The sequence below is a fragment of the Durio zibethinus genome, chromosome 26, assembly GCF_047325235.1.
Source record: "Durio zibethinus cultivar Kanyao isolate XHJ-2024 chromosome 26, ASM4732523v1, whole genome shotgun sequence".
In the NCBI taxonomy this organism is placed as follows: Eukaryota; Viridiplantae; Streptophyta; class Magnoliopsida; order Malvales; family Malvaceae; genus Durio; species Durio zibethinus.
In genome coordinates, this window is record NC_143187.1 from 436,072 (window position 1) to 462,867 (window position 26,796).

General features: G+C 30.4%; 1 protein-coding gene and 1 long non-coding RNA gene across 2 annotated transcripts; one reads left to right on the forward strand and one right to left on the reverse strand.

Moving 5' to 3' along the window:
* The first annotated feature begins 6,356 nt into the window (after window positions 1-6,356).
* On the forward strand, window positions 6,357-8,103 carry LOC149511095 (uncharacterized). The gene is made up of 3 exons (XR_016334243.1): window positions 6,357-6,660; window positions 7,789-7,888; window positions 7,970-8,103. It is a non-coding gene; the product is annotated as an uncharacterized LOC149511095 (long non-coding RNA).
* LOC111275452 (beta-amyrin 28-monooxygenase-like) lies at window positions 7,809-16,635 on the reverse strand. The gene is made up of 3 exons (XM_022860832.2): window positions 15,681-16,635; window positions 8,213-8,400; window positions 7,809-8,108 (listed from the first exon to the last, which is right to left on the reverse strand). The coding sequence occupies exons 1-3, from the start codon at window positions 16,624-16,626 to the stop codon at window positions 7,809-7,811; spliced, it is 1,434 nt and encodes a 477-aa protein (XP_022716567.2). The 5' UTR covers window positions 16,627-16,635.
* Window positions 16,636-26,796: the final 10,161 nt, after the last annotated feature.

Consider the following 26,796-nt stretch of genomic DNA (forward strand, 5'->3'; position numbering starts at 1 on the left):
TAGTTTGGAGGATAAAAATTATTTTTTAATTTTTTTGAAAACTGATTTATGAAATTTTTCAATAGTTTGGTGGATTCCATAAAAATTGAATTCATGAAATTTCTTCAATAATTTGGTAGGATTCATAAATTTATTTAAAAAAGATTTATTTATTTTTTTGTTATTTTTCAAAAATAAAAATTTATTTTTCCTAAATATTTTTTAAAAATAAGTTACTCAATAAAAATGAATAAATAATAAGATTAGTAATATAAAATAAAATAAAAAGTCAAAATATAAAATAAATAAAATTAAAATTATAAAATAAAAGTAAAATAAAAAAAGGAAAACTTGCAATCAAGTTGGATTAGAGCGCGAATCAGCACGCGAATCCTATTCGGGTTACACATAGATCTGGATAAGCAAAAATGGTGTCGTTTTGAGATGGGTATAAAAGCCAATTGTTAGCCCTTTTTTTTTTTTTTTTCAGAAACCCTTGGTTCCTTATCTCTCTACTCAACAATTCCTCTGACCTCTCTCTAGAATAGCCAAGAATAGCCCAAGAACATTCCAATGGAAATTGAAAAACCTAGCGGTTTCTAAAAAAGTTATCGAAACATCCAATTAAAAACTAAAAAACCCACCAGTTTTTGAAAAGGCCGTCAGAATCCCATCGAAAAATTCAACTTCGTTAGAAAATTCCATCGAAAAATTCAAAAATTCATCCCAAACTCAGATTTCTAGAAATATTTTAGTTTTCCTTGAAATTTTCCCAGAAATTCACAAATTTCTCTAAATTACTTCAAAAACCCTCTAGAAACATAAACCTAATCCCAAAAACCCAAATCTAAACCTAAAAATTTCAAATCGAAACCAGAATTCACAAAAGTCAAAATCCTAGAAATTTTTTATTGCCTAAAAAATTTTTTAGAACACCATTTCTCCCAAAATCAATCGTGTTCTGTTCTTTGTAACCTTGTCCAATTTATAAGCAGTTCATAGTAGGGATTTTAGGGATCGGACAGAATCAATCCAAGCTTGAATCCTAGATTGAATTCTGCTAGAGCAAGATTTTAGGTTAAGTTTCAACAATCTGTCTAGATTGAATCCGAAACCCTTAATTATGAAATAAAACCTTTGACTATCTAAATTGAATGTAGATTTCAATTTTTTAAATCTACGATCACAATTGAAAGAAATGAAAGAAAGAAAAAATAATAATAATAATAATATAGTATAGTATAATATAATATAATATAATATAATAATAATAATAAATATGATATAATAATGATATAACATGATGTAATAAAATATAATAATAATATAATGTACTATACCATAATATGTTATCCTACAATATACTATACAATAATATACTATATAATAATACATAATAACATACTATATAATAATAGACCATAATAATTATTATAATAATAATATAATAAAAAAATCAATGGTTGATCTCAGACATAGATGGATGTCTATGACTACCCATGAGCAGCCGACTACTTTAGGAACTACTTATGAATAGAAAGTTTCAAAGACTTTTTGTTCGAGAAGAGCAGTTGATAGCCCATAAAGAGCAATCGATTGTCCTACCTAAAAAGTGGACAATTGATTTTCAAGAAGAGGGCATCTGGATGCTTGCATTCAGCTTGAACAATGCTGTTAACTGCTTTAGAGAGCAAACGACTGCTCATACTAATTTAGCCTCATAGAAATTGACTACTTAAGAGGTTAAAAAAAATCTTAAATTCTCACTACAAGAAAATGGAAAATTAGTGGCATTTTCTTAGCGGTGTTTCACTTAAAAACATCGCTAGCTTTTTTATTTTAATAAAACTTGTGACGTTTTTTTATCAAAACGTCACTAAATATTCAAATAGCGGCATCTGTAGTTATAAACGCCACTAAAATGCTTTAAATAATCCACTCATAAAAATTTAAGGGGATTATTAAATTCAATTTTGGCCTAAAACACCTTCAATAATCCCCTCTAAAAAATTGAAAAAAATTATTGAAAGCATTTTTGGTAAAAAATACCTTCAATAATATTCTCATCAAAATTTATAGGGTTATCGAAGGTAATTTTTGCTTGAAATACCTTCAATAATCATTTCATAAAAAATGGAAGAGATTATTAAAGGCATTTTTTTTTTTGTAAAAAATGTATTCAATAATCCCTTTTAAAAAATTAGAGGGGATTATTGAAACCATTTTTTTGCTAAAATGCCTTCAATATTCCCTTTTAAAAAATTAGAGGGGATTATTGAAGGTGATTTTGGCTTGAAATGTCTTCAATAATCTCCTCATAAAAAATTGATTATTGAAGGTATTTTTTGTAGAAAATGCCTTCAATAATCCCCTTTAAAAAATTAGAATGGATTATTGAAGGTGTTTTTAGCAGAAAATGCCTTTAATAATCCCTTCTAAAAAATCAAAGGGGATTATTGAAGGCGTTTTTGGTCATCAACTTATCTTCGTAGGCAATTTACTAAAAGTCAACAAAATTAGTTTAGATGTTTAATTGTTTGTTTTATTCAGACTTCAAACTTTTTTTCCTCTTTGGTGAGTCATCACCTCATCAGCTGATGACAATTCAATCATGTTCTATCTTATGTGAAATATATCTATCTTGATTTTGGTTTCAAGTCATTTTATTTTATTTTATTATCTTTCACATTTCAAGTTCTAACAATTTTTCATTTTCAACGTAATTTTTTGGGTATGTTTCACTTTCAAGGATGTTTTTGTGAGGTGCTTGGAGTCAACTACTAGTAGTTTAAATTTCTATCTTAGGTAATGAACTAAGTAACAACACCATTATATAGGTTGAAAGTAATAGCTTTTGCCTTTTTGTTCAATTATATTCATCTTTATCATTTGTTTAATGTCAAATAAAGTCATGCTTGTTAATGATCTGTATCTTAAAACTTGAAGAATGATTGGAGATATAACAAACAGTATAAAGTAGGATAAGACCATGTCAATTGGTGTGGTTACTATTCTTGCTTCTGGCTCTTACAAGCAAACAATCACCAGTATCCATATCCAAATAGCAAGGGTGTGTCTATTGAACAATTGGTTGATGGCCTTCATGCCTTATGGATGTTGGTTTTATTTGTATAACTTTTGCTCACTCAATATAAAGCCAAAACCATGCACAGGTTTAAAGAGAACATGTTCTTAGCTTGTCTATAAAAGTGACTTTCAATGCAGTCCACAAAGATTTTTAAGTGGAGAATCTTGGCTCCAACAAAAGAAAGATTGCTAAATAGTTCACATATAAAATTTATTTTATTTAGAGCTACTGAATTTCTCCTCATTAATTAAAAATTAAATCGAGAATAGTTGTCAAAATTATTGTTTCTTGTATCAAAACCTATTAGATTAATTCTCCTTAAAGAAGGCAACAACCATGATCAATCTTTTGAACAAACCCTTCTTATGAAACTGTAGCACCCATTGATATATATTTCATTTAGGTTCGGTCCCTTTCAAGGAAATGCCAAAGAAAAGCATCAAGTATTTATTTTAATTACATTTCTAGCAATGAATTTTGTTCTTTAGCTTTTCTTGGATGTTTATGTGACTATCCAATCTCATGTTGAGATAATTTGAGGTTTTGATATGATATATATATATATATTTAATCTCAACGCCTTCAATAATCTCCTCTTCAAAATTTAAGGGGATTATTGAAGGCTTTTTTTGCTTGAAACGCCTTAATAATCACTTCATAAAAAATATAAAAAAATTATTTAAGGCATTTTTTTACAAAAAATGTCTTCAATAATCCCCTCTAAAAAATTGGAAGGGATTATTGAAGGCGTTTTTTTTTTTTTTATCAAAAACATCTTCTATAATCCTTGTAGAAAAAATGAATTATTAAAGGCATTTTAGATAGAAAACGCCTTCAATAATCCCCTTTAAAAAATTGGAGGGAATTATTGAAGGTTTTTTTCCCCGAAACACCTTCAATAATCCCTCATAAAAGATAGAGGGGATTATTGAAAGCTTTTTTGGCAGAAAATGCATTCAATAATCTTTTTTAAAAAATTGGAGGAAATTATTGAAGGCATTTTAGCAAAAAAATTAGAGGAAATTATTCAAGGCATTTTTGGCTAGAAACATCTTGAATAACCCAATTCAATTTTTTGTAAGATATTATTCAAGGCATTTTATGGCAAAAAATACCTTAAATAATCCTCAAAAAATATTGGAGGGGATTATTAAAGGCATTTTTTGTCAAAAACGCCTTCAATAATCCCTTTCAATTTTTAATGGAAAAGGATTATTTAATATGTTTTTAGCCAGAAATGCCTTAATTAATCCTAAAAAATAAAATTGAAAGAGATTATTCGAAGCATTTTTAGTCAAAAACACCTTTAATAATCACACTTTTCCTTTGCTAAATTTTTCTTAAATTCAAACTCATGAGACCACCTTTTTGTTTTTCTTTCCCTTACTCATTTCTTCCATTTTTGCTCATTTTTGTCATTTTCTTCTCATTTTTTGCTTAAGTTTCAGTCATTTTGTAGCCAATTTTCATCTTTTTTCCTTTCGTTTTTGCAAATTTCAAGTTAACTTTCTTGCAATTTGGGTTAAATCCCTAAACTTCCTGTCTGATTTGTTAGGTCAAATCCCTAAATTTTCTATTTGATTTGTTGTGTGTCTGTTGTCGTTCAAGCTCTATTGGTAAGCTTCATTTCAACATTGGCAATTTTTAGTGTTTAGCCTTTCTTTTTCTTTTTTTTACCAATTTATTTTTTTTATTGTAGTTCTGAGTTTGGTTTTGTTTGGTTGGTGAGAAAAATTCAAGATAAAATAGAAAGTGAAAGAAATAGGGTTTGTCTTTGAAAAACTTGAAATTGAACATTGAATTTAGTTACAAACACGAATAAAATTTTAGGTTTAGTTTTTTTTTTCAACAAAATATTTTTTAAATTACTAAAAAATTGTTACTTGTTAACATGAATTTATTGATTCATTCAAGATATCCTTAGGAAACCATCTGAAATAGTCTATTATGTTTTTTTTTTAGCTCATCTTGGCATTTGTTTTGTTTGTTTTTTCCGATCATGGTGTTTGATGAAACGACTTAATCTTGCTTGAAAGGATTCCTTGTGCATGAAAAACCATCAATAATAGAAGATGGTAGTGACCAAGGTGGGAAAAATCTTTCATCAAATGGTAGTGTTCCAAATCTATGCAGTCATCAATTTCATACATTTTAAATTTTTTGTTAATGTACTAAAATAATTTGAATGTTATTGCATGTTTTAAACTTTGTGTTCCATCCATATGGGAACAAATTCTATATTTATAATATTCAGTTTATGAATTTAAGTTTTTTTTTTATTTCTTTTAATATTTTTTATTTAATGATAATAATCAATATTAAAAGAAAATTAAAAAAAATAAATTTCTTAATTTAGCAACATTTGTACATAAAAACGCCTTTAAATACCAAAATGTAGTGGCACTTTCTACTATAAACGCCATAAATTTAGTGGCGTTTATACTATAAATGCTTCTAAATTTAATGGTATTTTATGATAAAAACACCACTAAGTTAGTGGAATTTTTCTAAAAATGTTGCTATTTTCCCCGATACAAGTATAGGTGGCACTCTTAGTGGCGTTTATAAACGCTGCTAAATATGAAAAAAAAAAAAAAAAAGCTATTAAAAGCCTAATCCCCTGTAGTGTCTATTTGGAAGAGCAATCAACTGCTCTTATCTAGGTTGCATTGGGCAATCAACTACCCTGAAGAACAATGAACTACCCAACATAATTTGAGTTATTATTTCTAAAAAAACGCTTAAGGCAGTTGATTGCCCTTACATAGAGTCGACTGCTTAAAATTCAAAAAATAAATACATGACGTGTTCTTTCAAGCCAAAAAAGATGCTACTTCGTTCAAAAGGTGCTTATTCATAGAAGGAAATTTAAGATGTCTTTTGGGACTATAAATACTTCTCTAAACACGCATTTCATATATTTTTATATTCTTTCAAATTAAAATTCATAATTTTGCTTCTTTCACTATATTTTCTGATTTTGATACAAAGGAGTTTACAGAAAAATTTGAAGTGCAATCATCTTCTTTTTCATTGGATATTGTATATTGGGAACAACATTTCTTGTAATCATCTTACACCTAGTGGAAAAACAATTGTTCTAAAAAAATGTTTCTTGAAAGAGTGTTGCCCAAATTCTTCTTCTATTTCCTTTCATCTTCAATAAAGTTGAATGGTTGCCATTGACATACATACAACATTCCCTCCTAACGGGATTAAAATGGGGGATTGTTGAGCACATGAGAGTGCCATGCGGGTCCAACCCCATGGAATGGTTAAAAAGTCACGTTAGGTGACTGGTGTTATTTAATTGGATGGCTTTGATGATGCCACATATGATTGTCCAAGGGACAAGACATAAAACAACAAAATGTTTCTTTGGACAGCCGAATGTGGTCTTTGGCGTGTGAAAAGTGGTGAGCGACTATAAGGTGAGAAAAGAGAGCAACAGCAGCTTGGTTTTGGTCAAGGCGGCAGCCAAACCAAAGGGAAATTAAAGTGAGTTTTCTTGTTCGATAGAAAGAGCAAAGAGACGAATAAGCTATAGAACAATTGAGTGTTTCTTGGGTAGATTAATCGGTGAATCCAAAGAGGTAAAGATCATTGTTTTATTTCAATTGTTGTGAATCTTAAGCTGTGGCCAAAAAATTTGAGATATTAAAACTTTTTAAATGCTTTTTTTTAATAGTGAATTTTTTAATCAAATTGTCCCGTGATTTTTCTTCTCTATTTTGGAGAATTATTCATGTTAAAATTGGTGTTGCTTTATTTCCACGTTACTGCCTGCAGTTACATCTTTTGATTTGTCTGTCGATTTACTGATTGACTTAGCTTGATTGTTATATTATTCTTGTTGGCTTAGGTTTTATTGTCTATTTGTTCAGTATATTGTCATATCGTGCTTACACGTTGTTGATGGTTGCTTGGGTCCAACAAAATTTACTTTTATTTATTAGACTTTTTATATATTTACTAATTTCTTAGATGATCATTCCATGCACCATCAGTAAAGCATTAAAACTTAAACAAATGGAGTTAGACTATTGCCTCATATTTTTTATTTATCATATTAATTTATTAATTATTTTGAAATATACCTTAATCTTGTATGTAAACCATGATGAAGTTTGAAAACTCCATTGATGGTTTATTATATAATTCTATATTTTAAAATTTTTTTAAGAATAACATTTGTGAAATTCAGCCCAATTATAATTGCTTCTCAAATTTAAGATTGTTAAAGCCTTGAATTTCAAATTCTGAAGTCAGAAAAAGTTAAATTTGTAATTCTAGAATCAAAAGATTTAAAATACAGATTCAATCCAAATTTAAGTTCCTAAATGCAAGCACGAGTCTCTGTTTTGCCAGCAGAGTTTTGATATCTTATTATGACATAAACTTTATTATAAATTAGATAGTAACACAATGAAGTTACTGTCCAGGAAAATTACCCTTGAAAAAGAAAAAAAGGAGATACAACTTCCAAGAGAATGACTGAACGGTTGCGTGATCTGTTTGTAGAGTGCTAAAACTTTTATTTCCAATAATCAAAGTTCAAATTTTGACAGTCTCAATTATAAAAATGAATTTCCAAGAGAATGAATAGAAGAAATGCCCTGGGCAATTGTTTTCTCTGCTTTAGAGTTATCTAGAAAACAATATCTATTTGCCTCTTGCATTAGTACTAGTGATTAATGTGATGTGTTATTGAGTTAATGAAGTAGTCGTAGAAGCTTTACCATTACGATTTATGGGGAAGGAGGCGGACTGGGAGTCCTTTCGCTGGCATTGGCATTGGATCCACTATTATCTTCTCATCAGGTATCAGCTTTTCCCAATTAAACTTTTTGATTAAATTGTGCATGAACACAAGTATCTCCAGACGGGCATACTCTTTTCCAGGACACATTCTAGGTCCTCCTCCAAATGGAACATATGTATAAGGAGCTGGTCCATTCCCTTCAAATCTTGCAGGATCAAACTTCTCAGGCTCTGGAAACCACTTGGCATTTTTGTGTGTTGAATTCACATTCCAGTGTAACTGAATCCATTCAAAACCAGCAAGGTTAATGTTGTCTTTAACAACACTATATAAATGACATGGAATTGTAGTTTAGATTTTTTTTTTTTTTCAAATGAAGTAACCTTCCAACCCTTGGGAATGGAGAAACCAGCAAATGTGAAGTCAGTGATGGCCTCTCTGAAAGCACCCTGAAGAGGAGGAGCAAGTCTCATCACTTCACAGGCGACATTCCATGAATATTTCATCTTTTGAATGTCTTCCCAGTTTAGCAACTCCCCTTGTTTTTTGGATCGTGCAATCTCTATCTGTTCTGCCAGACAGAAAAAACGTGGATCAATATATTTAAAATGAATATCTAACGAACTCCTTCACATTCCATGTTTGTGGATATCTGAGGAAGGAGTTGTATCATATTCCAAATTAGTAAGTCTAGAAATCTTAACCTAAAGGTTCATTTATTCTAGAATTCATTAAGATTTCAGCAAGACATTTAATTAGTATTCGTCTAAATTACTTTAAATTAGAAGTGGCAAATAGACGACTCAAGTCGGGTTTCAGGGATGAAGAAAAGTTATATAATTTTGGACTCAATTCAAGTAAAAAAAAAAAGAAAACGAAAAATCAGATCATTTTGAGTTCAGAAGATTTTAGATTTACGTCAATTTGGATTGAGATAATTTGATTTTGGATTTGATCTTCAAATTATTAGGATTTAATTTAACACTATGGTTATTCATATTTAATTTGTTAATTTTTAAAATCAAATAAATATAATTAAATTATATAAATATTAAAATATTAAAGTTAAATAAGTAACTAATTTTTTATTTATCCATGCAAATGCATGAATTTTTTATATTTATAATAATATTTAATTTAATTTATTAAAAATCTACGTAGAATTTTTGTAGATTCAAAATTTTATTTTTATTATTAAATATTTGTATTTTCTCTTTTTTTATTTTTTATTAAATTTATATATTTAATGTTAAAATCTTTGATTTGATTTTTAATTTCATAAATTGAAAGTATAAAAATTTATAAAAAATATAATTTATCAACAAAATTTTCAATAAATTTTTTACCTCCATTTTAATTTAGAGAAGTATATTAATAAGTATTCAAGACATTGAAATTTTTAATTAAATTCGTGTCATAAATTTGATTACTTAATTGGTAAAAAAAAAATTGCTATATCAAAAAAGGTTTACATAAAATCCAAATGTAGTAAGTATTTATAGATTCCAAGAAATTATAAGAAAAACTAATAATTAAGATAATGTTGGGAATATTGACTCAAATCTCATAAGAGATTTGTTTGGGATTTGTCAGATATTGCTTGATGGACAAGAAGACTTGCAAAAGAAAAATTCCAAGAGAAAGAGGATTCTTAATAGGTAAGTTTGACTTGCAAGAGAAGAATTCTAAAAGGAAAGGGATTCTTAATAGGCAAGTTTGACTTACAGGAGAATAATTCTAAGAGGAGAGGGATTCTTAATGAGCAAGTTTGTATGGTTATAAATAGGTGAAGTCTCTACAGGGTTAGGTATGAGAAAAAAAATGTAAGAGAGTTGTAGGGTTTTGTGGGATAGACACCCCATAAGAGTATTGGGGCTCTACGTCTTATGGGTGTGTATGTTTGTTTGTGAGTGGACTAGAGGAGATTGAGAGGGTCCACATAGGTATGATGTATGGGAGCATATGGGTATGTATTTGGTTGTGTTGAAAGAGTGCACAAGGGTTTGGGTTTGTGTTTGTTTGGGTAGAGAATACTTCATAGGACTAGAGAAGATTGAGAATGTCTTATGAGTATTGATTGTTGAGTGAGGTTGATGATATGATGTATGTTTGTAATTCTCTACAACTAGTGAATCTTGTTTCTCATCCGTGGATGTAGGTCAGTTGGACCGAACCACGTTAAATTGTTGTCTCTTATGTGTTTGATTTATTGTTTGATTTTATTTCCGTTGGTGTGATTAGATTGGAGGCTTTTAGCCCAACAAATGGTATCAGAGCTGTGGTATTTTCCAACAAGTGGTATCAGAGCTGTGGTGATCCCCAACAAATGGTATCAGAGCTGTGGTATTACTCAACAAATGGTATCAGAGCTGTTGTGTTCCCTAACAAGTGGTATCAGAGTTGAAGGTTTGAAATATAAGAAGAGTTGAAGATTCAAGATGTGAAAAGAGCTTAAGGTTCGAGATGTGGGAAGAGCTGAAGGTTCGAGATATGGGAAGAACATGGTTTGAGACATGGGAAGAGGCAAGCTTAAAAGAACGTGATTCAAAAAAAAAAGTTTGAGTTTGTGTTTTGAGGATTGAAGGATTGATTTGTATGAAGCGTGAAGACACAAGAGAAGAGAAGATGATTGTAAGACTTTCATTACAGGTGGAGTCAAGCATGTCTAGCATGAAGACAGATGATTGATGGAATTTGAGTCAAGGTGGAGATTGTTGGGAATATTGACTCAAATCTCATAAGAGATTTGTTTGGGATTTGTCAGATATTGCTTGATGGACAAGAAGACTTGCAAAAGAAAAATTCCAAGAGAAAGAGGATTCTTAATAGGTAAGTTTGACTTGCAAGAGAAGAATTCTAAAAGGAAAGGGATTCTTAATAGGCAAGTTTGACTTACAGGAGAATAATTCTAAGAGGAGAGGGATTCTTAATGAGCAAGTTTGTATGGTTATAAATAGGTGAAGTCTCTACAGGGTTAGGTATGAGAAAAAAAATGTAAGAGAGTTGTAGGGTTTTGTGGGATAGACACCCCATAAGAGTATTGGGGCTCTACGTCTTATGGGTGTGTATGTTTGTTTGTGAGTGGACTAGAGGAGATTGAGAGGGTCCACATAGGTATGATGTATGGGAGCATATGGGTATGTATTTGGTTGTGTTGAAAGAGTGCACAAGGGTTTGGGTTTGTGTTTGTTTGGGTAGAGAATACTTCATAGGACTAGAGAAGATTGAGAATGTCTTATGAGTATTGATTGTTGAGTGAGGTTGATGATATGATGTATGTTTGTAATTCTCTACAACTAGTGAATCTTGTTTCTCATCCGTGGATGTAGGTCAGTTGGACCGAACCACGTTAAATTGTTGTCTCTTATGTGTTTGATTTATTGTTTGATTTTATTTCCGTTGGTGTGATTAGATTGGAGGCTTTTAGCCCAACAAATGGTATCAGAGCTGTGGTATTTTCCAACAAGTGGTATCAGAGCTGTGGTGATCCCCAACAAATGGTATCAGAGCTGTGGTATTACTCAACAAATGGTATCAGAGCTGTTGTGTTCCCTAACAAGTGGTATCAGAGTTGAAGGTTTGAAATATAAGAAGAGTTGAAGATTCAAGATGTGAAAAGAGCTTAAGGTTCGAGATGTGGGAAGAGCTGAAGGTTCGAGATATGGGAAGAACATGGTTTGAGACATGGGAAGAGGCAAGCTTAAAAGAACGTGATTCAAAAAAAAAAGTTTGAGTTTGTGTTTTGAGGATTGAAGGATTGATTTGTATGAAGCGTGAAGACACAAGAGAAGAGAAGATGATTGTAAGACTTTCATTACAGGTGGAGTCAAGCATGTCTAGCATGAAGACAGATGATTGATGGAATTTGAGTCAAGGTGGAGATTGTTGGGAATATTGACTCAAATCTCATAAGAGATTTGTTTGGGATTTGTCAGATATTGCTTGATGGACAAGAAGACTTGCAAAAGAAAAATTCCAAGAGAAAGAGGATTCTTAATAGGTAAGTTTGACTTGCAAGAGAAGAATTCTAAAAGAAAATGGATTCTTAATAGGCAAGTTTGACTTACAGGAGAATAATTCTAAGAGGAGAGGGATTCTTAATGAGCAAGTTTGTATGGTTATAAATAGGTGAAGTCTCTACAGGGTTAGGTATGAGAAAAAAAATGTAAGAGAGTTGTAGGGTTTTGTGGGATAGACACCCCATAAGAGTATTGGGGCTCTACGTCTTATGGGTGTGTATGTTTGTTTGTGAGTGGACTAGAGGAGATTGAGAGGGTCCACATAGGTATGATGTATGGGAGCATATGGGTATGTATTTGGTTGTGTTGAAAGAGTGCACAAGGGTTTGGGTTTGTGTTTGTTTGGGTAGAGAATACTTCATAGGACTAGAGAAGATTGAGAATGTCTTATGAGTATTGATTGTTGAGTGAGGTTGATGATATGATGTATGTTTGTAATTCTCTACAACTAGTGAATCTTGTTTCTCATCCGTGGATGTAGGTCAGTTGGACCGAACCACGTTAAATTGTTGTCTCTTATGTGTTTGATTTATTGTTTGATTTTATTTCCGTTGGTGTGATTAGATTGGAGGCTTTTAGCCCAACAAATGGTATCAGAGCTGTGGTATTTTCCAACAAGTGGTATCAGAGCTGTGGTGATCCCCAACAAATGGTATCAGAGCTGTGGTATTACTCAACAAATGGTATCAGAGCTGTTGTGTTCCCTAACAAGTGGTATCAGAGTTGAAGGTTTGAAATATAAGAAGAGTTGAAGATTCAAGATGTGAAAAGAGCTTAAGGTTCGAGATGTGGGAAGAGCTGAAGGTTCGAGATATGGGAAGAACATGGTTTGAGACATGGGAAGAGGCAAGCTTAAAAGAACGTGATTCAAAAAAAAAAGTTTGAGTTTGTGTTTTGAGGATTGAAGGATTGATTTGTATGAAGCGTGAAGACACAAGAGAAGAGAAGATGATTGTAAGACTTTCATTACAGGTGGAGTCAAGCATGTCTAGCATGAAGACAGATGATTGATGGAATTTGAGTCAAGGTGGAGATTGTTGGGAATATTGACTCAAATCTCATAAGAGATTTGTTTGGGATTTGTCAGATATTGCTTGATGGACAAGAAGACTTGCAAAAGAAAAATTCCAAGAGAAAGAGGATTCTTAATAGGTAAGTTTGACTTGCAAGAGAAGAATTCTAAAAGAAAATGGATTCTTAATAGGCAAGTTTGACTTACAGGAGAATAATTCTAAGAGGAGAGGGATTCTTAATGAGCAAGTTTGTATGGTTATAAATAGGTGAAGTCTCTACAGGGTTAGGTATGAGAAAAAAAATGTAAGAGAGTTGTAGGGTTTTGTGGGATAGACACCCCATAAGAGTATTGGGGCTCTACGTCTTATGGGTGTGTATGTTTGTTTGTGAGTGGACTAGAGGAGATTGAGAGGGTCCACATAGGTATGATGTATGGGAGCATATGGGTATGTATTTGGTTGTGTTGAAAGAGTGCACAAGGGTTTGGGTTTGTGTTTGTTTGGGTAGAGAATACTTCATAGGACTAGAGAAGATTGAGAATGTCTTATGAGTATTGATTGTTGAGTGAGGTTGATGATATGATGTATGTTTGTAATTCTCTACAACTAGTGAATCTTGTTTCTCATCCGTGGATGTAGGTCAGTTGGACCGAACCACGTTAAATTGTTGTCTCTTATGTGTTTGATTTATTGTTTGATTTTATTTCCGTTGGTGTGATTAGATTGGAGGCTTTTAGCCCAACAGATAAAGTATAACTAAAATTTAACAATAAAGTCGATCAAAAGAATAGAGGAATTTGAAATTGAAGAAAAAATATGATTTAGAAAGTCAAACCGAAAAAAATTCATCAAATTCTAAGTCATTCTTTAATCCCTTAAACATTTATATTCTCCATGTATACAAGCACCATGTTTCTATTCATTATAAAAAAAAGAATGACAAAAAAACTCCAATTTAAAATTTTTATCATCATAATAGAATAGAATTTAGAGTAACAACAATAGAACTAAGATATATTAAACAAAAATCATATGAAAATCAAGAAATGAAAACTTAAAAAAAAAAATCATGTACCTCAAGAAAACAAAAAAATGATTTTTTTTATGAAAATATCCATTATTTATTCTTATTAATCATATAAATCATTATAAAAAATAAAAATAGGAAAATTTATGGGAGGAAATAGTGTTTTGAAAAAGAAATATGAATAAAAAATAATTTTAGATGCAGCATTTGAAGAAATTTGGAATGGAAGTTCTAAAGAAAAGAGTATTAGATAGACTAAAATAGCCAAAATCTATTATGTGTTCAATTATACATAAAGTATTTTAAAATATAAATAATTGAATATGTTTTTATTATTTTATTTAAATGGATGTTTTATCTGATTATTTAATTGGAGATTTAGAAAATGTATTAAGATGGATATTTTTAAGTTTTTAAATCAAAATTTTTAAATATTCATGCATGCTCTTATCAATTTAAATAAATATGAATATTTTAAATGGATTTAAATAATACTAAATAAAGTAAATAATCGTGTATCCTTTTATTTGCTTTCAAATTAATATTTAAATATTTATTGTTATTTAATAATTTAATTTAAAAGTTTTTGATATTTGATTATTATGATAATAGATATTGTAATTATTTATTATTATCTTATGTGTCATCTGAAAAAACTATTCACTAAGCATTTATGTAAGCAAACTTTATCAGATTTATATGTATATTATAATATAATATTATATATGATATGCTAATAATATGAAATTATATTACGTTAAATATAAAATTAACTTTGTTAATGATAAAAATTTATTAATGATTTTTATTAATTGATATTTATTATTTTCAATATTTCATGAATTAACTATTAATTTATTGTTAGTAATTGGTATTGATATTGAATACAATTATATCGGTCCACATACTTAATAATAATGAATTGAAAATGAGCAAATAACTAGATAATTTCAAAATACCTTACCATCAAAATCATCAACAAAGAGTATGATAATGTTAAGAAAAGTACGATTCGCCAGTATTGATTACTTAATAGATATAATGGTGATCTAATTATAACACTTTAAAAAATTATCTAAAATATCAAAATTATTTGGACATAGTGTTATTCTAATTTAAATAATTGAAATTTTGAACAACAAGTAGTAAAAATATACAATAAAAAAAATGAAGATAACATAATTACTTTTTGACTATTAGCGTTACACGAAATGACATAATATAACTTGATGTATTTGGCTTAAGTTTGAAATGAATATGAGAGTAGTGATCAAATGCATAGTACTGATCAAATGCGTGCCTTATTAAATCTAATTAAACCTTTTATTCTCCTATATTTGCTTTTGTACCTTCTAGTTCGTTGCAAGTAAATATAAGTAGGACTTTACTTGTGCACCTAGGTATAAAAATGTAATTGCATTAACATTTTCCAGCTTGAAGCTTTAGTTTTGTTTTACTAGTTGCTTAGCCAGTCGTGTCTGCCAATATTTTATACTAATTAAATCAATGAAAATTAAATGCTTTTGGTGGCAATAGGAAACTTATTTGTTCTTTAACGAAGAAAGCTCACTTTCATGTTTTAAAGAGAGCCGATTTATGGAAAAAGTAGTAGATAATAATAAACAAGCCAAGCTGGTGCTGTATACGTCAAATTTAATTTCGCGCTTGACAAAAGATTTCCATAAGGAACGATTTTTTTTTTTGCAAAAGAAGGAACGGAATAAATTATAGCATTATTGAAGCAAAATAGAACAAAATTTTTCTAGAAAAGGGGAAGGGTTTAGAAAATGACCTTTGTAAACCTCATTGTAGATGTTAGGATGCTCAGCAAGATACTTGACAACGAAAGTAATGGCAGCACTAGCAGTGTCATGTCCAGCAATCAACAGACCAAGAATCCTGTCAGCTATGTTCAATTCATTCAAGTACTGCCCTTTCTCATCAGTTGCAACCAACATGTGAGACAAAATATCTTGATTTGGGGCTGCTTTATTCTCTGAAAGATCAATCTTCCTTTGCTTGATGATGGACATCAACTCCTTCCTAATCAATTCTGAAGCATTCATAGCTCGACGGAAAGGTGTCTTCGGTAAGTTTATGGGGACAGAAATTATTCCAGATGCCAAAACATTGAAAGGATCGGCAAATTTAGAAACATGCTCTGGGTCATCTATGCTCAAAAACACTTTGCAGGCAACCGAAAAGGTATATCTCTTTGCAAGTGGAAATACTGTTATGTCTTGCTTGCCTTCCCAACTCGCTTCAAAGTGTCCTTGCGCAGTGATGTCCATCATACCTATGTATCTTTGCAAGGCTTCTGGTTTGAGAAAAGTAGGTAGCATTTTCCTCATCTTGATTGCTTCTTCTTTTGAACTTGTTTGTGTCGAAGAAGGGAAAATCTTGTTAACAGAATCTGGCCACCAGGAAATCACAAGCTTGTTTTCATTGGAAAATAAGAACTTGTTGCCTGCTGCGCCGCAAACGACTGCCATAGGTTGTCCGAGTATTGAAGTTTTGAAGACTTGTGAAGAGTACTTTGCCGTTCTATCGTTTAAGAACTTCTCAGGATGACCTTTTCGACCCGTTGAGAAGTATTCAAGGCTTTCACCGATCAATGGCAACCCCATCCTACCGGGTGGAAGATTAGGGTGAGAAGCATTAGAAATCTTTGAGTATAAGATGATTCCAAGAGAAATGGCTGCAAAGATGATTGTAAAGAAGAGTAGAATGGGATTCATGTGTGTCGATCAAATTGATTTTCTTTTATATAGCTGAAGATTAAAACGATCAAACAGAGCTAATATAGGCAAATTTAAGTGCCAATTCTTCACAACAGAGCACCCGATAGGATCTTTTTTTTGAAGAAGCTTGAGCTGGGACAAAATATTCTCAACATTATTCTTTTCTATTTTGTTTTCGTTTTTTTGTGGGTGGAATATACTAAGACACTGTAAAAGAACAAATTTATAGAACAGATTGAAAGGGACAAATAAATGGTTAACGTGGACCAGTTTACTGGAGATATATATATATATATATATATATATATAAGTTTTACATTTTTTATTATTGGATTTGAATCAAAATAAATATTTCAAATTAGACATTTTGATACAAAGATAAAAAAAAATATAATACTTAAATTGGAGTAACTAGATCTTACTCTGATATATATATATATATATATATATATTTATATATAAGTTGAGCTTTTCACTGATAAAAGTAGTTGAATTTTCCTGTTAATTTTAAATTTAATACACAATATGATATCAAACTCCAATTTTTTTAATATTTCAGTTTCTTGTTGCTTTTTATGTGTTGTTCACACGATACACATGTTGGTTAGTTTCATTTTGTGCCAAGACGTGTGAGAGGAGGTTAGTTTCAATTTGTGCCAAGACGTGTAAGTAAAAATATAAAAATAAAAAAAATCAAGATATGATTGAGAATTGTTGTGTTTGGTTTGAATCAATTTTTTTGTTTTATTCAAATTAAATTAGATATTAAATATATATATGTTAGATTCGTATCAAATTTCAGATTAAAAAAAAAAAACAAACCTAATTATATATTTTCATTAATTTTTATATATTTTAATTTTTTATAAAATAAAATAATTATTTTATATCTAAATCTATTTAAATATACTAAAAATTATAATAAAATAACATATAAAAAAATAAAAAAATAAAATTTAAAAATCGATAAATCGAACAAAATCGTTAAAATTTAATTTAGATCAAATTGATTTAAAAAAAATCGATTCAAATTCATATCAAATTTTAAAAATTCATAATATTATATATTATTTAAAAATTCAACCATTATCATCCCTAATTTTGAATGGTACATCTTATATTTTTTATGGCTTTTATATTTAAGTTTGAGCTTTTTACCTTTTTTTTTTTTCTTGATTTTGAGGTGAATCCTTACGAAAAAAACTCCTTGATTTTTTTAGTAAGCAAAATTTACAAGGGGCAATAATTGAGCTAGTTACATGTTAAGGGTATTTTATGATTTAAAGGGGTATAATAGTCTTTTCATTAAGAGAGTGATTCACCGTTAAATCAGGATCATTTTTGTTATTAAGTTTGAACTGACGTAACAGGTCGACTTAAGTTTTCAGAGTCCAAATCAGCTCAACCAATTTTACATCTCATTTGATGACTTGTGAATATGTTGACTTGTCAATCTCTCATGGAACCTTTCCTAACATGTCGGGTCAGATCAGTTCCATCAATCCTAAATCTGACTCTCATAGTTTGGATCATCCAAATCCGAACACCTCTTCTCTCAAGTATAAAAATCCTTTCACATTCAAGGGATGTAATCTATTCTCAACATTCTCCCTTTCTAGATTTCTTCTCTTTCTCTCTTTTTTGAATATTGATTTGAGCGTCAAAATATAAATATTAGAAGTGTTTGGCCTTCATCATTGATCGATCTTTTGTGATTTCAAGCTTTTATTCTCCTAGTTGAACTCGGCACCAACATTAGGATATATTGACTAACTAGCAATTCTATCATAGCTATCAAAACAATTTAATGCTGTTAAAATTTCATCGGTTCACTTGATTGTAAGTTCTTGATTAAGGACTGATATTTTTATTGCAATAAAATGATAGATACTCATATGATATATATTTAATAAGTTGTGCTTATTTCGTGTTTTAACCAATTAAATAAGAATTTTTAAACCATTAAAAAAAGATTTTATAGAAAATTAAATAACTAAATTTACTAACATACACCATTTAGAAAAAAGGGTTAATAATTATAGTTAAAGTTCAAATAATAACAAATTAAAATTATCAAAACTTGTAACATACAATATAAAATATAGCAAAAACAAATGCAAATCCAAAATTACCAAAGGTTATTATGGATCCATATTTTAGAACCAAGTCAAGCCATTAACCAAATTTCCAAAGCATATAATTATAAATTATAGTTATATCTTTTTTTTTTATTAAAAGTGTCAACTTAAAAAATGCCAAAACATATAAGTATAAATTATAGTTATATCTTTTTCTTATAAAAGTGTCAACTTCAAAATTTCTAAAATTATTTGACTTAAATATCCCTTAAAATTGACCAAATTAAAAATCTTACTTATAGTTTATTTTTTATTCATGAATTTAATACTTGTTAATGATGAATTTTTTTAGACTCCTATGGGTTGCTTCTGTCGTAGTATTGAACCATTACAGCGGTAACAGGATTTCTCTATGGGTATTCATTCATCTTCGGAATCAAATATATCTAGGCATTTGTTTGGTTTGGTCAATATATTACTAGGCATATTTGATTATATTGTTTGGTCCCATAATAATATTATTGGGAATTAATAATCACGGTAATATGATAAATTTCATAAAATATATTTAAAATTAAATTTTGTATTTTTTTTAATTTTTGAAAAATAAAAATAGGTTTTCTTAATTATTGTTTAATCTTTTAATAAAAATATTTTAAATTTTTTTCTAAAATTAATAGAATAGTGAAAATATTTAGTTTTCTTTTGTCAAACTCCTATTGAAATGAATTCGTTATTATGAAACTTGAAAAGTAATTCATACCACATGTAAATTGGAATAAGTACATATACTTTATATAATAAAAAATCACTTCAGCTTTATTACTTGATTTGCTTTTCACGTACTATTTCATATAATTTCCTAAGATCATGCTCAGTCATAATCCAATTTCAGGATTCAAGTTTGGATTGGTTCATTCGATATCTAAAATTTCTACTGAAAACTGCTTATAAATTGGACAATGTTACAAAGAATAGGACACAATTGATTTTGATAAGAAAGGTTTGGTGTTTAAAAATTCTAGAAAAGCTTTCGGGAGTTAGGTTTATGAGATTTTGGTTTTGGAGTTTTTGGGCTCGAGGTTTTGGTGTTTGAAAAGGATTTGGTTTTCTGGTTTCTGTTTTAGATTATTGGGATTGAGGTTTTGGATATTTGGGATCAAGGTTAGATTTTTAGAAAAATTTTGAAAAATTTGGGAAAAATCTAGAAAAGTCTGAGTTTGAGATGAATTTTTCAATTTTTCAATTAAATTTTTCGATGAAGTTTGGTTTTTCAACTAGATTCTTGCGACTTTTCCAAAAACTGGTAGGTTTTTTCAATTTCTAGTTGAATGTTCTTAAGCTGTTCTTAGTTTTCTAAAGAAAAGGCAAAGAAATATGAAGTTAGAGAGAGAAAAAACTGGGGCTTCTGAAGAAAATGCAAAGGACTTGACTTTTATACTGACCCAACATGGTGTTGTTTCTGAATGCCCAAATCCAAGTGTAACTCGACTAGGATCCATGTGCCACCCGTGGTTCGACCTGACCTAATTGTAGGTTTTTCTTTTTCTATTTTAATTTTAATTTTATTTTAAGTTTTTTATTTATTTTATCCTACTTTTTTATTTTTATTGAATAATTTGTGATTTATTAAATATTTTATAAAAAATATTTTCTAAAAAAAGATAATAAAAAATAATAATAAAAAAAATCTTTTGAAATAAATTCATGAATCGTACCAAACTATTGGAGAATTTTCATTGATTTAAATTTTATGGAATCCACCAAACTATTAAAAATTTTCATAAATAAATTTTTTTAAAAAATAAATAAAAAAATGATTTTTATCCTAACCGAGCTATTGGAGGATTTACTTCGTAAATTAAGTCATATCTAACTATTAGGAGACTTAATAAATTTTTTTTAAAAAATAAAAATAAAATTTTATAAATATCTTTTAAATAAAATATCACAAAACTATTGGAATATCTATCTTAAAGTAAATCCTACCAAACTATTGGAAGACTTTATTAATTTTTTCGAATAAGATGCATTAATAAATCTGACGATAAAGCCTCTTCAAAGTAGGATACTAGTCTGCATGAATGCTATTGAGGTTAAAGAATTATCTTAAACTACTACTAAATTATTAAGGTAATTTTAGGATTAATTTTTAATATTAAATATTTTGGTAAATTATAAATACATTTAAGGCTTGGATAATTTGGAATCAAAATGGTATCATCATTTGGATGGGTGCTGTGAGGGTGTTATAACCTTCCTCACGCGTAACTGCACTATCGAACCTAAAATTTGGTTTCGTTGATCAAAATCTACTATTTAAAGATACCTAAGTCAATCTTGGGACTCTTTTTAAAATATAACAGATTTAATCAGGTGACCAATCACACCTTCACAAAAAAAAATTAATTGCGACTCCTAAAAACTATGTCTAGTGGTAGGTCCATAGATCTATACGTTATGATAGTTTGACGACTCTATTGAAGACATCGAGAGTCAAGCCAATAAATAATTCCTTATTATCAAAGTCTTGCTTAATAAATTTAGGATTATTTTCTCTCTTTCTTATTTACTTCTTTTCATTGATTATATTTGCTTAGTTGTTCATTTATTTATTGTATATATCTATCATTCACCTGCATGTGCATAACCTAAAACTCTCCACCTGAACTCTACTTTTAGGAGAGAGTGAAGTATCTATGCCTTCATGAAATTCCATATCTCCGTATCGGCCTACAAAACACTCCTACTCAAATTGAACCCTTTTTGCTTGTAGCCGATGATGAGTGAAGATCGAGGTGCCATACTAGTTTGTAATGGACAATGATGTAAGAAATAATTTGAAGACTTTTAGAAGTAATCCAAACCACATATAGTTAACTTTAAGAGCCTAACCATAGGTAGAGCCATGTCCTTCTACCCTTTATAATTAATCCAAAATTTAGGGTCATGTTGTTATTTTACTTGCTTTATGGTGTTTATTTTGTATTTTCTATTAAGGTGACTCACTAATTTTCTTGTCTTCTTTTATTGCTTTTCTTTTTATGCATATTCATAAACATATATGTAGATTGCATATTGTTCTTACCCTAAAAGTATTTTTAATAAAAGTTTTCATGGAACTCACAGAACATCAGGTTTGCACTTCATCTATACTTTTCAAATGTGATTTGCCCACAGATGTGAAGATAAAGTCAAAAAAGAGGCAACAAGAAGAAGGAGATTGTTTATCGCCTGGTTATATCTCTACAATACCAAAAGAAGTTTGTTTGCTCTTTAAACAAAATGATTTCAAAAACTTATCAAATATATGGAATAGCATGGCTCTTTCAAGGTGGTAGACTTTTTGTCAGAAGTTTGGGCATATTGCATATCTCCTATCAATGAAGGTTGATAACTCACTTATTAAGGTGATGATACAGTTATGGGATCCTTTTTATCATTGTTTCATCTTTAATAAGGTTGATTTGGTGCAAACAATAGAAGAGTATTTGACTTTAGTAGGTATACATCTTTGGTATCCAAACAGAATGTATGTGAATAAGCACAAATTAGGGAATCATACAAAGCTGGGTCATATTTTAAGAATGGGAAAAGAGCTCATTGATTCATATATTCAAGAAAAATGAGAGCATAAGGGTATTCCATGAGAGATTCTCTGAGATTTCATTATCAAACATCTAGATGATGATTAAGGTGTTTACTTTAGCCATATATGGGATAGTCATTTTCCCTAAGGTCTTAGGCTACATCGAGATAAAAGTGGTAGATTTATTTGAACAGACTTAAAAAAGGTGTAATCTTTTAGCAGCTATATTAGTAGAAACCATTAGATCTTTGAACTTTTGTAGATAAAATGGCAAAGCATGTTTTATGGGTTGTACACCATTATTGTATCTATAAATGAAGAGCCATTTTGAATGCAAGAAAAGTGATTTCTCCAAGCTTTATTTTCGCAACCAAATTTTAATTAAGGAATTTTGTCAAAGTAATTGCCAGAAGCAAAAACCTAAAAAGAATGGGAGTGTCTGCTACAAAAGCTCATAGCTTGTCAAGTGAAATGATTAGCTCTATGGATAAATCAAGAACCTATGTTGTGTCAATGTGGAAATGAGATAAGGGTTTCACTCTAAAGTTTATGATGATCAATAGGTTATACACCATTGATGATAAGGAGACAACATGGAGCTAAATAGTTTATTCCTATGACATACAAGCTTAGCTAGCTTGACTATTTGTATAAGGAGCCTAAAACTTTTCATAGGATTGATAGCATAATCACGGCTTGAAAAAAGCTTAAAAGGGTGAGCCCTGGATCATTTACCGATAAAGCCACTCAGGAATTTTGATTTGAAAAGCCAAAAAGAGCTAAGAGATCGTGCCTATGATCAATGACCATTACTAGCTAGCAAACTAGGAGATGGGTAAGGTACCTTTAGAGTCAAAACTTACAAGGAAGGAACATGAAGCGGAGAAAGAGAAATTGAAACAAAAAATTCTAAAGCTTCAAGAAAAAAAAAGAACAATGGAAAGACAAAGTGAAAAAATTAAAAGTTCAAGTCCATAAGATTTTCAAAAAATGCAATAAGACTCAAAAGGTTATCAGAGAACAGGATGATGCCTTTAAGGAGTTGATGGAGTTGCAGCAAGAATACAAGAGGTTATGCATATAGGTGTAGGCCAAAGAAATAAACAACACAGATCTGGCTTATGAGAATGAAAAGCTGAAAAGAGAATGCTTCCAAATGGAGGACGGTTATGTCGAAGCTCAACATGAAAATGAAATAATCAAAGAATACATCCAGACACTGAAATAGAAGTGGAATGAGCAAAGAAACAACATCATAGCACTCACAAAAAGGCATAAGGAATTATCCTATCAAATGTAGTTTAGCAAGAGATAAGGGTTGGGAAGACAAAGATACATAGAGCATCTTACAGCCCAGATAGGCAAAGTGGTGATTAAGGCAAGTGAAATGGCAAAGAAAGCTGAGACATTGAAAGCTTTGGTCATGCCAGCAAGAGAGTATAGATAGTGATTGTTGAACTTCATTGAAGAAGCTAAGGATCAGTATGAGCAAGTTAGGCACTTTTATAGAGGGAAAGTATTAGATTTGATGTAAAACAAACTCCTGTGGAATAAATGAAAATTCACTTTTGTTGAAATTTTTAAAAGGGCAAATATTTCTTTCTTTTTTTTTTCATGCATTGCATTCATTCATTATCATATCATGATCATTGATTTTAAATTATGGTACTAAGATATAAGAATAGCTACACATTCATGTAACACCCAAGCTAGAGCAAAAAAGATGAAGCAAGATAATGCAAACCATTTTGAAAGGTTAGAAATGGCCCAAGAGATAATTGAAGGGAAATTAAGCAAGATTTTGAAAGCTCTGGAAAAGATAAATAAAGAGAAAGCAGTAGAAAAAATACCTTACATAAAGTCACTGAATCATTATGTCCCTCAGGTTTTGGTCCAAATCAGACCAAATCACCCTAAGCTTTCAACTATAATAGGCCACGTTCCCGAATATAGTTACCCAAGAATGCTATATGCACCCAGTCAAGGGAACTTTTAGAATTATACCAATCCTATCTTTACTTAAAAAAGTAGTTGAGCCCATTCAAATCCCTAATCTAGATGAAACAAAGGAAAAAGTGAAATCATAGATGACTATGCCTTCAGAAACTCAAAGATCGATTAAGCCGTGAGCATGATTGAAGAAAGGTTGTAAGTTGTAGAAGGCATTGATTTCTATGGATCCATGGATGCTATAGGGCTTTTTTTGGTACTAGACGTGATGATACCACCTAAGTTCAAAGTGTCAAAATTTGAGAAATACGATGATACTAAGTGCCCTATTACACATGTCATAACGTACTATCGTAAGATAGGAACACATGCTAGTAATGAAAAGCTTCTCATGCATATTTTTTAAGACAGCTTAACCGAGTTCGTTGTAAGGTGGTATGTTCAGTTAGACAAGACTCGTATAAAATCATGAAAAGCTTTGACTCGATCTTTTATTAATCAGTATCCCCATATCATAGATATGGCTCATGATTGCCTCTCATTGCAAGGAATAAAGAAGAAAGTATCTGAGTGAATATACCAAAAGGTGGTGGGATGTTGTTGCTCAGGTACAACCTAACCTAATAGAAAAAAATGATAATGCTATTTGTAAACACTCTAAAACCATTGTACTATGAGAAGAAGATTATGAATGCGATTAAAAATTTTACCAATATGGTGATTTCTATAGAGATCATAAAAAATGCCATTAAAAATGCCAAACTTAAGGGGGCAAATCCTCTGCTACTAAAAGGGTGCCTAAGAAAAAAGAAAGTAAGGCTCAAATTGAGAGTTTTGAAGGTAGCAATTCAAAAACTACCTTCAACCAACATATCCCACATATCACCACACTGTAAATCATACTTCTACTTCACCTTATCAACCAATTACATGACTTTCTTACCCAACCACACCAAGATCCCCTGATTACTCAGTCAACACAACAAGTGGTGTTCAAAAATCACAGACTCAGGAAAGGTTGACATTTGATCCCATTTCTATAAGTTATACTAAACTATATCAAGAGCTCTATAATAACCACTTGATTACCCGTATTCCTACTAAACAGCTTGAACTTCCTTATCCTAAATGATATGATTCCATTACCTATTGTGACTACCATTATAGAGTGGCTAGCCATTCTATTGAGAATTGTAACTCTTTGAAGCATAGGGTGCAAAATCTAATTAAAAAAGGGCTGATAAGCTTCGATAATAGTGGAAACTCAGCACCCAATATCAATGGGAATCCACTACTTAATCATGTAGTCAATGCCTTGAATGAAGATAAAAAGCATATAAAAAAAAAGTAAAAAAGATTAACATGTCATTCGGATAACTATATGATGTTTTATATGAGGCCGAATTGATACAACCAGTGCCCCCATGTACTTATCATGAGATATGGGTCCTAAACCAAATATTTAAGTATCATAGTGGGACTCTAGGGCATTCCATTAAGACATGTTGATAGTTTCATCACTAGGTATAGAAATTAATAGATTCCTACCAGATAGAGTTGTATGAAGGGTCAAAGGCCTTGAAAAATACCAAAGTGGCTGTAATAGACAAATGGGTACCAAAACCCACCACCATCTGTTATAATGAGAAGTTAAAATCAGTTGAGAATAAGTTTGTTCTCAAACTAATAACTTTCAAGGTCTCAAGTCTATTCCCCTATAAAAGTGAGAAAATTGTACCATAAAAATATGTTTGTGAGGTAATATTCTAGGGTCAAGAAGAAATTATGCTAAAATATGAAATTGCCAACATAACAAGTGTATGAGGCATGACCAGGAGTGAAAAATATTATACTTCAGAGATCTTAGAGAAAGTAAAGGAGGGGATGGAGAAACAGACTGAACCAAAAGTGATTCCAAATAAAGACATCCTAAAGTCTATGCTAAAAAAAAAGGCCTACAAGTTTTTGAAGCTGGTAAAACATAATAAATACTCTATGGTGGAACAATTGAACAAGATACCACCCAAAATCTCTTTGCTATCACTTTTTTTGAACTCAGAACCGTATTGCAATGCATTACTAAAGGTATTAAATTATGCTTATGTGGCATATAACATGTCTGCAAAGTATGTGAATCACTTGGTAGGAAACTTAGTGATACTAGATCACATCTCTTTTAGTGATGATGAAATTCTACCCAAGGGTAAAGAAAGCACCAAGGCTTTGCATATCACTGTTAAATGCAAAAGCCATATAATAGCCAAAGTCCTTATTGATGATGGATTAGCTATCAATGTCATACCCATGTCTACCCTAACAAGATTACCCTTTGACAGGTCTTACATCCAAAATAGTCATATGGTGGTCTGGGCATTTGATGGGACCAGACATAAAGTATTGAAAAACATTGAGTTACCCATACAAATTGGGTCATGTGTTTTCAACATAAATTTATAGGTTATAGATATCTTTCTTTCTTACAGTTATTTATTGAGAAGGTAGTGGATTCACATGGCAACACTATTCCTTCTTCATTACATCAAAAAATCA